The sequence below is a fragment of the Hydractinia symbiolongicarpus genome, chromosome 3 (genome assembly GCF_029227915.1).
Source record: "Hydractinia symbiolongicarpus strain clone_291-10 chromosome 3, HSymV2.1, whole genome shotgun sequence".
NCBI classification, from domain to species: Eukaryota; Metazoa; Cnidaria; class Hydrozoa; order Anthoathecata; family Hydractiniidae; genus Hydractinia; species Hydractinia symbiolongicarpus.
In genome coordinates this window covers 22910261-22924027 of record NC_079877.1, presented here as the reverse complement: position 1 = coordinate 22924027, position 13767 = coordinate 22910261, and the positions used below count along the sequence as shown (strand labels likewise).

General features: G+C 32.8%; 1 protein-coding gene across 2 annotated transcripts; it reads right to left on the bottom strand.

Annotated features, from left to right (window-relative positions):
• Positions 1-5066: 5066 nt before the first annotated feature.
• LOC130636265 (endothelin-converting enzyme homolog) lies at positions 5067-13514 on the bottom strand. Of its 2 annotated transcripts, XR_008982249.1 has the most exons (14): positions 12170-13514; positions 11147-11332; positions 10648-10722; positions 10388-10521; positions 9660-9885; positions 9151-9327; positions 7858-8020; positions 7545-7664; positions 7274-7410; positions 6564-6629; positions 6147-6242; positions 5977-6053; positions 5457-5872; positions 5067-5384 (listed from the first exon to the last, which is right to left on the bottom strand). XR_008982249.1 is itself a non-coding variant. In XM_057445924.1 (13 exons), the coding sequence occupies exons 1-13, from the start codon at positions 13211-13213 to the stop codon at positions 5773-5775; spliced, it is 2601 nt and encodes an 866-aa protein (XP_057301907.1). In that variant the 5' UTR covers positions 13214-13514; the 3' UTR covers positions 5067-5772. The 2 variants fall into 2 exon arrangements, 1 of the variants encoding a protein (XP_057301907.1); XM_057445924.1 differs by having other exon boundaries at positions 5067-5872.
• Between the last annotated feature and the right edge of the window lie 253 nt (positions 13515-13767).

Below are 13767 nucleotides of genomic sequence, written 5' to 3'. Positions count from 1 at the left end.
CACTGTCACATGTTTTGGTTTCACTTTCATAAATTTTGTTTCATGTGCTGGAAGTCATGCGACACGGAAACAATTTTACATGCAATTGCAACAAAATTGTTTTTGTTGCAATCGCATGAAAATTGTTGCCGTGTCCCCGTAGCTTAAAGATCTTTACTAATCCTAAGATCATGAAAAAAGAATTACACACATTTTTTCTTTAATGTAGTTATGAGCGAATTGACAACTCTCTTTTTCAATTTATTTATCTAACAAAATAACAAACGGCACTGTGTACTATAATATGTTCCATGAAATATATATCTACACATCTTCAGGCATATCAAAACAGCCATAATTCTTCCTTTAGAGACTTATTAAATATTGTTGCATGCATTTATCTACACACGCGTTTTATGCAACAAAATCACATTGCATGCACACAAAAAGATCGCACCGGTGGCCTAGCGTTTGAGGAAGATTGCAATTGCTTTTTCATTCTTAAATCCTCTCTGATTCAATCATTCGTTACTGCGTTTGATATTTTTTTGCCAATGGTTTAATCTTTTGATCAGGGAATGCAAAACCAAGGAAAGATATTCCTTCGTCTGATTTTAGAAGCTATCAACACGCTCTTTGGGCAAATTCTTATTGACCAGAAAATATTTCCATTACTCAATAAAGATTCCGTCACTTTTCCTAAAAACGTTACCGCTGATAACGTAAATAAATGTATAGGCAGTTATAGACAGTAAACATTGTATTTTTTTTTGTATTTTTTTTTTTTTTTTGTTCTCACCTATCTGACAAAATAAACAACAAACCGTTCTATGATAAAAAGAGCAATAAAATTGAATTTTTTTGTTAGTGGATTTTACACGGACAAAGAAATCGATGACTTCTGTTACACAAAAATTTAATTATCTTTTTCGAGCTGTATTTAAATTGAGCACAAAGTGTCATAAAGTTGATAGTCAGAGATAATCGACAAGAACAATAGAGTCGTAATACCCTTGAGCATAAATTTAATAAATAGGCTATCATCTCAACTTTCATAACAATATAAAAATTCTACTTTAAGAAAGCAACAACATAAAAAATCTGAAATACACCACAGCAACATTCTGAGTACTTAAAAAAACTTTGGGATTTGTTCCCAAATTATAAAATATGGCAGACTTATTTGTGGATTTAAGTTCGTTACGACTGGTTAAAAATTACGAGAATGCTTTATCCTGTATCGTAACTGGTCCAGCTGGAGAACGCGTTACTGCATATGTGGAGCATGTGAGTCCTTTAAACCGAGATATTAAGTTTTTTCCGTATCGTGATGGTAACTACAATGTGTATATATACTATGGCCAAACGTTAGTTCCTGGTTGCCCTTACCTTATTGAGGTTGGTGGAGGCACATCTATGAGAAGAGCAAGATTGGGCAAAAGGAGTCATCAGTTTGGAGTTTAAGGAATGTCGATGCGTCAAATATATTTTTGGTATTGACACTTTGTAGCGTATAGAAAAAACATAACTAACTTATTTAGTCGCACTAAGGTGTGTATAATCGCAAAAATTGAAAATAGACATCTAGAGCAATTCCGTTACTTATGTAAGCTTGAGTAAATAAATTCTATATTATTTCAAAATTTGCTGTCTTTGGTACATGTATCGTGCAGACTATGAACACCATAAATCAATCCATCATTGAATTACATTATAATTAAAATCGTAGTGACGACATCTGGTCCGTGAAATACACACGTCACAGGTTTCACATTTGCGAGCTGTGATAAGTATTGATAAAGTGAGAATAATCATTGCAACGCCAGATAAAGATGTTAATTAGAAGACCTTGAACATCATGTTGATGTCGTCATTTTTTTAATTTTTTCACGAAAGATTATTTGAAACCACGTTTAAGTAAGATTGCATAAGCAAATAAAAGTAATTTCCTATAATTTATGGGTGAAAATCTACAGGAGTTCGCCTAGTCCCAGGCAGGATTAAAAATTTCTCACAACTTTTTCCATATCATACGTTCATGCTTTTTTTTTTATATTTAAACAATAGTTGTAGTCGCTCCCACAGTTCATTCGTCGCCCCCACAGTTCATTCGTCGCTCCCACAGTTCATTCGTCGCCCCCCCCCACAGTTCATTCGTCGCCCCCCCCCACAGTTCATTCGTCGCCCCCACAGTTCATTCGTCGCCCCCACAGTCTATTCATCCCTACCACAGTTCATTCGTCGCCGCACAGTTCATTCGTCGCCAGTGTATTAAACAACTGTCAATATTTTGCATTTATTGTGAAGAGCTTGAAACTTGGATCAAAATAATACATAAGATCGTGCATTTTTAACCAACGTTTAATGAGATATAAAGATTTCAAAGTGTGCCAATGTCAGCAAAAACCTACCAATGTACACAAAAAAAGTTTTTTAGAAATTTGTTAATTTGTTTACCTGTTGCGTCTATTGCTAAGAACTTGAAATACTGATCAAAAAATGTATAGGATCATATTTTTTTACAAACGGTTGCTGAGATATTAGGGTTTAAAGGTTCATGATCTCATCGTGTGTTCCGAAACAGTTGGGTTGAACCAGCTTTAGTAGATTGTTACTACTTTGGTCTTAGGTGGTGCATTGCCATCCACGCAGGAGATGACGTCAGTTATTTCCACCCGTTTCCAAGTTATTAAGCCTTAAACTTAAAACTGCAGTGCAATGGCTTCGCTAATTTCAAAAATGCTATTGACGGCAGTCTAAATAAACTGACGTGCTTCCGTAGCATCTAGACAGCTAACAAATAAGACATTCTATGTGGTTTAAGACGGGCAGACAAAGGTTTTGTATTATTATAAGAGACTAGTCGATAAGCAGAAGTACAATTAATTGTTATAGAAGTTCTGTTGATGGCAGCAGTGCATAAACAAACACATTTTTATTCTAAACAATTATTCTATTCTAAACAATTGAATACAAAAACAAAAACATTGTATGTAAAATTCGAAAGTCTCTGTAAAATTAGTTCATAAACTAATCGTAATGCTTAGAGATTTGATACTTCTAAACAGGTGAGTGTGTAAAGTTGAATGTGCAACTAGAGTTTAACTATTAGCTAAAACCAAGGATAACATGAGTGATTTTTATGTTACCTTGGTAACCAAAACGCTCAAAGATTATGTCTTGAAATAAAGGAGAGGTTGTCGTAAATTGGTCATCCTGCATTTAGTATTTTTTATAAAACTGGATATCTCACCTTTTAATATAGACCATGTAAAATTTATACGGGCCAAATTTTATACCAATAAGGTATAAGTTTTTCTAATGCTTCTTGAAATTTGTTTTTTTCCTTATTTAAATTTTAAGCTACTTTTTCTGTTGACCACAAGCATTACCGGTCCACATCAATCGGTCGTCAAGACCATCATGACTGAAAACCTTAAGTAAGCGAAGTTCCTTGTGAGAAGAGAGATGAAGAAAAGAAAGTTGGAATTAAATGTTTGTGGAAGACGTAGCTAGTTGGTGTTGTTAGATAAGTATGGAGTTTAAAATGATAGAGAGGATTACAGTACTCGAGTTAAAGAGAAAGTTGTGGTTGAGATGTTTATAGACGTGCGGGAAAATGTGAGTTACTAGCTAGGGTGTTTGCAGCTAATAAAACGTTATCAAAACAACAGAGAAGTGACTAACTCCTGACTAATAGTATCTCTCTTAAAATGCTAGTAGGAATTACTGGCTGTTTTTGTAGTCACACATTTATAGAAAATATTATATGGTTGAGATTGCTGCAGCAACAAGGAGCTAAGTACTATTATAACTAACTAGTTATCTAATCCTGTGAAAGAATCCACTTTTTATTACAAAAAGGTGTTTTTTGATAATTTCATTAAATAGGCTGAAAAAAAAACGTTTTAAGCGAAAACCTGTAAAGGAATCCACAATATAACAACGTTGTCTGCCCATGACTTTACCCGTACAGTAATTTATAACAAAGCAATTAACCAATTAAGATCTTATGCAAAGCTCTAATAAAATGCAGAACATTTTTATAGGAGATGTTTAAGAAAATTGAACCATATGGTGATAGGTGAAACGTACTTAAGATTTCAAAACGTTAATATGGAAATTGATTGCTCATTTAAAATAAATCTCTTGTCAAAACGGTTCCCTTTGAGGGCCAGGTTGATCATATCCAAGCTTACTGAAGGTCGATTCCCACATTGTACTTAACACAAATCCTGTCTCTTGGATGTGGAAGCCACAAAGTTCATTGTCTCTTTCATGTTTAACTCCCTTTACACATTCCAAACGAAACGAAGTTACGATTGGTATTAGGGAAGCGAAAACAGGCGAAATGGTAGTGGTTGACAGGAAGCAACATTTTCCTTGCCTTAAGGTTAGTTATTATACTTTGATCAAATACTGTTTTCCACTTTAGCAATTCCCTTTTGTTATTCGTACACTCACCAACAGACACAATTAGCACAGTCCGTATACAAGACTACAAAAGCCAAATAACTATTACATTTTTTCACAATAACAGGTGACTTGACCGAACTATTTTATATCTGAAAACATTTTGTATATCGGCAAAATAATTTTGAAATTATTTTCGGTCAGGAAACCAGTTTTTTTTTTCAGGTGTTTGTAGATTAGTATGGTTTCCGCAATTTCTAACCTCGACCATTGGATTTGGCAAAAAAAAAATTAAAAAAATTACTGAGGCTTTTCAAATTCTGACCAGCGGATTTTATGTAATCGTCAACACATACAGAAAGAATATATATATCGCATTTATTTTGGGGATTTAATCAAAATAACTGGTGTCATAATTTTCCATCATATAAACAAATAATTTCCCGGTTAAAGAAACCGTATAACAATGCTGGATAGCATTCTTGCTTCGTTCAACATTTTTTAGCAGTTTCTGATACGTCAGGTTCTAAATAAATTTTTCTAACAAGCCCCGGTACATATTACTTCAAATCAAACCTTTTTCGTTTTGGCGAAGAAGAAATTGTTTGATTGGACCAAATAGAACAAGTGGGAACTTGGTTTTTATAGGTTCCTACCAAAACTGACAGCTAAAATTTTTCGCTTGTGAACCTAGGGGTCTTGTCCTCCGCCCCGCAACCCCCGTATATATTTATTACATCACGGTTTACAAAGCACGTGCTATGATTACAACTAAAATAACAAAAATATAAAATATGTTAAATGAATAATTACAGCTAAAGAAGTGTTAAAATAAAACCAACTATAAATATTTGTGGGTTGATACAGGGGTTAAATAAAGTTAAATACTGTTCAAAAGGTTGTAAAAAACTTTATTTTGCAGATACACAGTTTAAATAGTGTCTCCAGCATGTCCGCATTACGGTCCTATCCACAACGGTGCATTTTATGTTCTAAAATTCAAAAAATACTGCCAACAAAATGTCAGTAAATAATTTGTTTTGATAATGGATGTAAACAAATACCTTTTTTAGACACGCATATACAACTCCTCGGAATAATGAGAACAATGAGTGTATTGCTTGTCCAACGACCTTTAAGATATTCCCCTGCAGCTCTATGTTGCATCACACCGCAGTGATAAATAATCCTCATAGTTAATAACCTCAACTTCAAACATTCTAACATTGTAATATTGTCTATGATAGCTTTAATACCTAATGCAAACTTTACTATATCGTAAAAAATGTAATAATTGTGTTAAGTTAGAACTACTGTTATTGTGTAGGATTTTCGTGCCTTCTGACTTTGAGGTGGTAATGAATCTGTGTTAATTGATCTTCACCACAGCTTGCACTTTCTGTAAGGATTCATTTTGCTACCACGAGGACAGTTAAATGCTTTTGCAAACTCGGGATTGTTTTGTATTGTTCCTCTAACCCTATAAGTTATTAAAAAAACAATATAAATATTTTCGGAATCTCTGGCTTGCAATTCGCAAAGAATAATTTCAGACTTTATAATGCTTAATATTATTTTTTTTACCTTTCCATGTTTGGACTGTGTACATCAGTTTTAAGTTGATTGAGTAGTGCTTTGTCTGTTTTAGCTGAACAGAAAAACTAAAGAAAGAATGTAGAATTTTGATGAATGCATTGTTATAGCTGCAATGGGTGTTTATGGATATGTACAGATCAACTCTCAATTTTCCTTACCTGTGCATATGAAAGAAAAAATAATTGGTCATTGGAATCTGCAACTCCTTTTAGCAATGGCGGTGTCCCATTTTCTTTTTCCCAATCTTTATAAGCCTATAAAAATGTAACAACGGCTATATTCCGGCAAGAATAATACACATACAGAAATGCTAAATATTTAGTACAACAATAAGTAATATTGGGAAAACTTCGAGAATAATATCATTAAAAAGAAAGTACGAGTCAACAATACGATCAAAACATTTTTCTGCAAGTTTATGTTTAAACTGCGAAGTTATAACTTTAACGCTATCTACATTTTGTTGAACTGAAGATTTGTAGATTGTAGATAAAAAAGGTTGTTTTATATGTGAATGTGTGTATATTAATTTCGAATAACATTTTTTAAAGGATAAGAATTAAATAATTACTTACCTTGTATGCAATTTGAATTCCTCCGTTATCTGCAATGTTTTCCCCAAGTGTTTGTTTTCCTTTAATCTGCAATTAGTGAGTTTAAAATAAAACGTACGTCAAAAGTGGGACCTGGGCTCCAGTGTACCTAGAGGGTAGGACCCTGGAACGCAGGGTAAATAATACAAACGGAAACAACACAAAGAACAAATGCAAGTAAGCTTTTGTTTTGTGCCACTTTTTGGTTATTCCTGAAAAAGGTGAATGAACACTTTCCAACTTTTTCAGTGCATTTTTCTTTCTCTTGTTAGCCTAGTTAAGAAAGCTTATCTTAGGGATTTTTAAAATTAAATTAGTTCTCCGATTTTGCGATGGTTTCTTACCATTACGCTGGGTTTTTTTGGGATATTCTCGTGTTTGTTGGTTAAACTACTCTAGTATGATCATGATTGGAAATTTTAGCTAAATCTAAGCCTAATTAACTTTTCTAAAAACAGTTTCATTTTTTTAGTAGAAATAAATATTTTCATTTAAAAAAAAGTTAATCTGCACCCGAATGTTGGAATTTGGGACACTTTACATGATGAGCAAATTCACCCTTCACAGGAAAAAACTTCTGCTATATTTTTTTATGGAATTAATATAGCATAACGGCATTAGTTGCAACATAATTGTTACTCTTAATAATGCTTTACAGTTCTTGTTCAGGTTGAAATATCAAGTCTACTTACATAATCACCTGCTACTTCCACAGCAGAATATTGATTAACGAAACATTTACTCCTGTCAACAAAATTCGCAACAGAGGAGTAAGTCCACCATGAATTGTATCTGCCACGAAGATTACCATACTTGTCAAACCATCGACCTAACACAAGAATATTTTTATGGAGCATAATAACATAAGGTAACATTATGGTAAAAAGAAGCATTGCCATAGATCTGGAATTCCCTATTGATTTGGGTGTATATTTTAACTCAATGTTAAGCTTTTACCCTCACCTGTGTTATCAAAGCCATGTGTCATCTCATGTCCAATAACAGATCCTATGCAACCATAATTTACTGCTTTCGGGTAGTCTGTCTCAAAATAAGGTGGTTGAAGAATAGCAGCAGGAAAGGCTGAAAAAGAAAATATAGAATGCAAAGATAGCGCTTTATTCCTTACTCTTTTACTGTTTTTATATCGTTTAGTAAAATCAATATGGACGTAAACTTCCTTTAGCTAGAATCATTGAAGATTAACTACATTTTAATATAGGTCGTAGCATGGAGGTAGATTCGTGGTCATAGTCCTAAATAATTGGTTCATTACCTATATGATTACTTCGAGGGTTGTAGTATGCATTAATTGTCGCTGGGGTTTGAAGCCAAGTATTTCGATTGACAGGTTTCCCAAGGTTCTTTAACATACTGAGTACTTTGTAGCGATTCAGATACAGAATGTGGTCAAAATAACTCGAACTAACAATCTTCAGCTAATTGAAGTATTACATTTCAAGGATTTAGATATACAATATTAGCATAACGTCATAATACAAATCGTATTATTAAGCGTTAGCACTTGGTACATGCGTTTTTCTAAGCGCGTGTTTACACATATACTTGCAAATCCAAATAATCTATACAATTTTTTTTGTTATTTCATAGCCTTCAGCCACATAGAAGCAGTTTTGTTTAATTTTTTAATTTAAGAAGAAAGGAAGTGGCTTTCACGAGCTCCAATTTTTTACTACCTTATGATTTTCCATTGACTTCTGTTTGAAAACAAACCTTGGGTTGGTCATTTTAAAGGGTGTGCGGAAAACTTTTGTTTTTTGGTTTTTTTTATAAGAAAACTTGAAAGAAAGAAATCTTACTAGCATATCATGCTGCATCCAGCCGCTGTCAAAATGAATTGATTATTCACTATTGACTTCACTACTAAATTGTCGAAGCTGAATATTTGTTTGACAAGTGTGTTTTAACAGAAAAAATATAGATATATAGTCCGAGAATAACCCCCCATAACTAATTATGTAAAAAATAAATTTTAAATTTTTAAAAGGCTTACAGCCTTAAAGGATAACAGCAATAAGAACACACAAGCAGTTATGAGAGATCCACCAAAAAAGAAAGCAAAAAAATCTGTATAGAGATATTTGCATTAAGTTAAAGATTGAGTTGGATTTCAACATGCGTTTTCGCAGTCTAAATAACAATACAGAGACAGCTCATATATTTCTTAGTATCATTGTGTTTTAATATTTTCATCGTTTTTATTTCCTGTAGCTACATGTTTAAAAAAATGTTGGAAAAATTTATACATCCATGCGGCATCCATTTGAAAAACAAGGCAATAACAAAAATAAGATATAAAAAACAGAAACAATATTTAAAAATATTTAAAAAATAAAAAAGAATATAACCTTTGTCTTTGCTGGTTAGTTTGAAAAATATATACAATGTTAATACATTGATTTGCCCCACAATTTACAGTTTTATTAATTATTAAATATTAGTAAAAAAATATAGATATTTATAATATCTTTATGGTGAAAACTTGAAAATTAAGAATTTCTTCCTTAGCTACTGTTACATTATTTCTATTATTTATATCTGCACTTACCCCGTTGTACTTTTTGTCTAATTTTTGTGGATTTAAAATATACGGAGGGTAGCCAATTTGTTGAACAATTGCGTCAATCTTTTCACTAGCAGCTTCTCGTGTTGTACTGTCAAGCCAGGTAAGTGAGGGTAAAATCTCTTTAAATGCTTTTCGTAGATCACCAACCATTCTATTTGCCTATGCATATGCATGAAATTTAAATATGCTAATATCAAACAGGAAGAAATATTAGTCCAGGTAGTAGAAAATTGTGAATCCTCATTCATGCATTAAAGCACTGTATTTCGAAATAGAAACTTTTATTAATATTATTAAAATTATCATTGACATTTATGGGTTACTCCTCATTAAATATAAAACTAAATATATAAAAATTGACACCAACAGGAGATCTATTTTATGAAAATTAATATTGAACGAATAAAGAAAGGAATAGACATACAAAAAAGTATAGAAAGACATGGAAATAATCTTTAAGCCGAAAAAAAAGGCGACGAACAAAAACTCACTTCATCGTGACTTTCTTTTGAAAAGTGTACTTTCTGGACGAACGCAGCCCCAAGTGCTAATCCAAGATGCTTATCTGTCACTGATATGCATGTTTGCCATTGAGGACGAGGTTTTAATGGACCACTTATTGCTGTCGTTAGCTTTGTAAATAACTTCACAATATTATCGGGTAAAGCATCCAAGTAATGCAGAACAACTTTTATCAGCATATAATTATGGATTGTGCTATAAAAGTTGCAATTAATTTTTATTACTGATTAAAAGTATTATCAGTATTTTCTATCATGGGATGACTTAAAAATTCAAAGGTAAATGTCAGTCCTGCCCTCAACGTCAACATCTAAAAAAAAGTATTTTCAACTTTTCAAATCACGATTATTTACCCACACGCTTGTGCACCATAATTATTTCGCTTCAGCAAGTCTCTCCATGGTCTCTTAGCTGAATCTTCAGATCAAAAAAAGATATGGTTCTCTTGCAACTTAATACAGCTGGGAGAAACAGTGATCGGACTGTTCATTAATACTCACAAATTAACTGTTGAACAGCTTGCAGGCAAAGCTGGTGAACCACACTTATTAGGAATATAACAATGTATATTGAGTGTGGATGATAGTATACGTTACAGTACTACAATTTTACATCAACAAAAGTACTCATTACTTTCCAAATGTTTTAAATTCAGTTAGCGACAGAAAGTGTGCGTTTTAAAAAAAATTTTTCTTACTTGTAAGATTTTATTCTGAATAGAGAATCCAGTGTCTTGAAGTATTCTCTATTTATTATAACTACTTTCTCTCGTGATGTAATTCTGTTGCCAGTGCCTTGAAATGCAGAATTTAAGAAGTCCAACCAATTAATCTAAATTAAACGAACATCTTTGGATACTGATGTTAAAACAATCCTTGCATACATCATCATAGCACACAAAAAAAGAAATATTTTAACTAACTCACCAATTTTTTATTCAATTATTACACTACTTACAGTTGACATGTACGATGACAATGACGAAACAGTTGTCGCGTAGTAAGACACGGATGATTTTGTAGTCTGTATTTTCTAAAATTACCCAATAAACACAGGTTGATGGTATATAATAATTAGTTGTCCTTAACAAGCATTACAACGGCATCGAAGCCCTTAACCAAAGCATTTGTACCTTGCGCAAAAAGAAACAAATTATTTATTGCTATTTTTGATGTTTCAGATAAAACTCTTTCACACATAAGCTTACACATCCAACTTTTAACAATTTATTTTTCCAATACAGTTTTTATATTAACTAAAAAGTCAAACATAATTCTTTAATGTGAATCCCACGCATCGCAACCCATAACTAATCGTTAAGCCATGGATACGGGTTTGCCCGTCTTTCTTCTCGCCTTGTTTGAGTTTCTGGACTGTAGAATTACACAAAGACAAACAGCGGATATTAATATAATAAGCTCTTACACAAATCAAGAATTACAAACTCTTGATTTACCTGCTGAAGACTCAGTTCGAAATTGTATATATCAGAAGCAATTAATCTGCTTTCCATATATGTCATGTCATCTGAAAATGCTTTCACCAGTTTTTGCATTAAGTCTTTGTACATCCTCATGATTTCTTCATGTGAAACTCTTTTGAGCGTTTCCTTCTCGAAAAACACACTTCCAGGATTTCCGAACTAAAGAAGAATTTTTTATTCATTTTAATACGTTACTGTGCAAGCTTAATCAAAAACCTTACTGTCAACATTCTCTTGTTTACTTTTCACTAATGATCAAATTAATCCATTAAAAACAAGGATTATAACTTGCTTTTTTACATTCTTAATGCTAAGGGTAAAAACAGTTGTGGAACCATTAAGCGTGTTGCTCACCTGCTACATAAGTTTGTTAAAAGTCTTCAAGCTGGGTGGTAAAACTACATTTAAAGAAGCCTACGTTATTTGTATTGTTAAAAGTACACTGGAATCTCTATATAATTTCCCAAGGGTAATAGAAAAGGTTTCGTTATATCGAGAGTTCGTTGTAGCGAAAGGTGAGATCCTGTTTAAAAGCAAAATGATAATGAACTCGAAAATGTGCAACGCCTTCATAAGCATTGAGTTGTTTTGTTTGCTCACACGTTCTTTTGTTAACATGGCTTTGAATGTGATCTACAAGATGCTTATACAAGATGAATTCCCTGTTATCATAACGGTAGAAATTTTATGGATCATATTTTTTTATTATTTTCTGCAGCATTTAGTACTTTGAATTTGTTATCAAGGTTGTTTGAGTTCGGGTGATGAAATTTAGACTCGTTAAATTGGTTAAATCGAAAGTACGCTGTATCAAGAGTTCATTATATAGAAAAGAATTTATAAGGTTCCTAAGCAAGGGGGATGGACTTTGGTAATATCAATTAATGTCTATTTGTGATTTCTGAAGAAATTTATATTTTTCGTGGAAAAAAATAACTTTGAAATGCATTAAAAGGCTTATGCTTTAAAACATCCTATAATATACAATCTACTTACTTGTATAATGTTTTCGGTCGAACGTTTTAGATCAGGACCAACAGTAAATGTAAACAATGGAGAAATGCTTGCTTCTTTAAAGACTTTTTTTGCTAATGTATTGATTTTGCTTGTCTTTTGATAATCATAGGTGCTGTATGTAACTGTTTTAAATCCACCTAACTTTGTTAATAATGTTGCCATCGGTGTTGTACCCAATTTATTTTTTCCTTTTACATCCATGCAACTCTCAAATAATCGAAACATATTTTTCTTTGCCTCGCTGTCTAACGTTGCAATTTTCTTGTTCTCTAAAATTGATTTCTCAATTTTGAAAAGCCTTTCTTGAAGTTGTGTGATGGTTGAAATTTCTGATTTTCCATTTGGGATTGGATTTTTTGACAACCATCCACCACATGCGTATTGGTAGAAGTCATCGCATGGATTTACAGATTTATCAAGAGCTGATAGGAAGTGTGATGTCACATGTTTACATATGGTGGTGTTACAGAAATTTTTATTACCATCTCCTTTATGTGTTTTCTTGCCACTACGACCATCGCCTTTATCAGTTTTTGTGTCACTGTCACCATCTTCTTTGTCTTTTTTCTTTCCACTGTGACTATCGCCTTTATGGGTTTTCTTGCCACTGTGACTATCGCCTTTATCAGTTTTTTTTCCACTGTGACTATCGCCTTTATCAGTTTTTTTTCCACTGTGACCATCGCCTTTATGGTGTTTTTTTCCACTGTGACCATCGCCTTTATCAGTTTTTGTGTCACTGTGACCATCCTCTTTGTCTTTTGTCTTTCCACTATGACCATCGCCTTCGTGTATTTTTGTTCCATTGTGACCATCGTCTTCAATTGTTTTATTGCCGTGACTTTTAATTTCGTTTGACTTACCATTACTTTTATGCAAAAGGAATGCCAACAATACAGCAGCTATTATCAAAAGTAAAAACAAAACAATACCAATTCGAATACGCAGGGTTTTCTTGCTTTTTGGAGTATTGAATCTGACATAAGAAACCTTCGGATTGGGAATAAATTTCTCAAGTTCCATTTTGAATGATTAACTACAACTAAAAGAAACATATTAGAGTTATATCCTGGTTAAGGTAGCTAATTAAGTATTATACTGTATGCTAACATAGGATAAATCACGATGCACTTTCATCCATAAAGGCGAACAAGAAATATCTTTTTCAACAATTAAGCAGTTTTCTCCTTTTAAAACGCAACACTGATTGGTACGAGCTAATTAAAACAAAAGAGAGAAAATGACGTGCATAAGATCGTCATGCACATGAAAAGAAAACATCAATCTTGATCAATATATGCCTTATAATGATATTAACCGCAGTTATGTCATCCTTTTTAGTTCCGCTTATAACGATGTCAGCAGTTAAGAAAAATGTCAAAAGATATTGACAGGTAGCAAACATGAAACTAATGCCGTAGTTTGAACCACATTTATACAGCCGTCAAAATTTATATGTATATATGAGATAATTATAGATATTTCTACTTCGAAAATCCACTTGATTAAAGAAGCAAACATTTGCATTGATGTAGTACAATGACGCCATCAATGACTTGTATACACATAATTTTGTT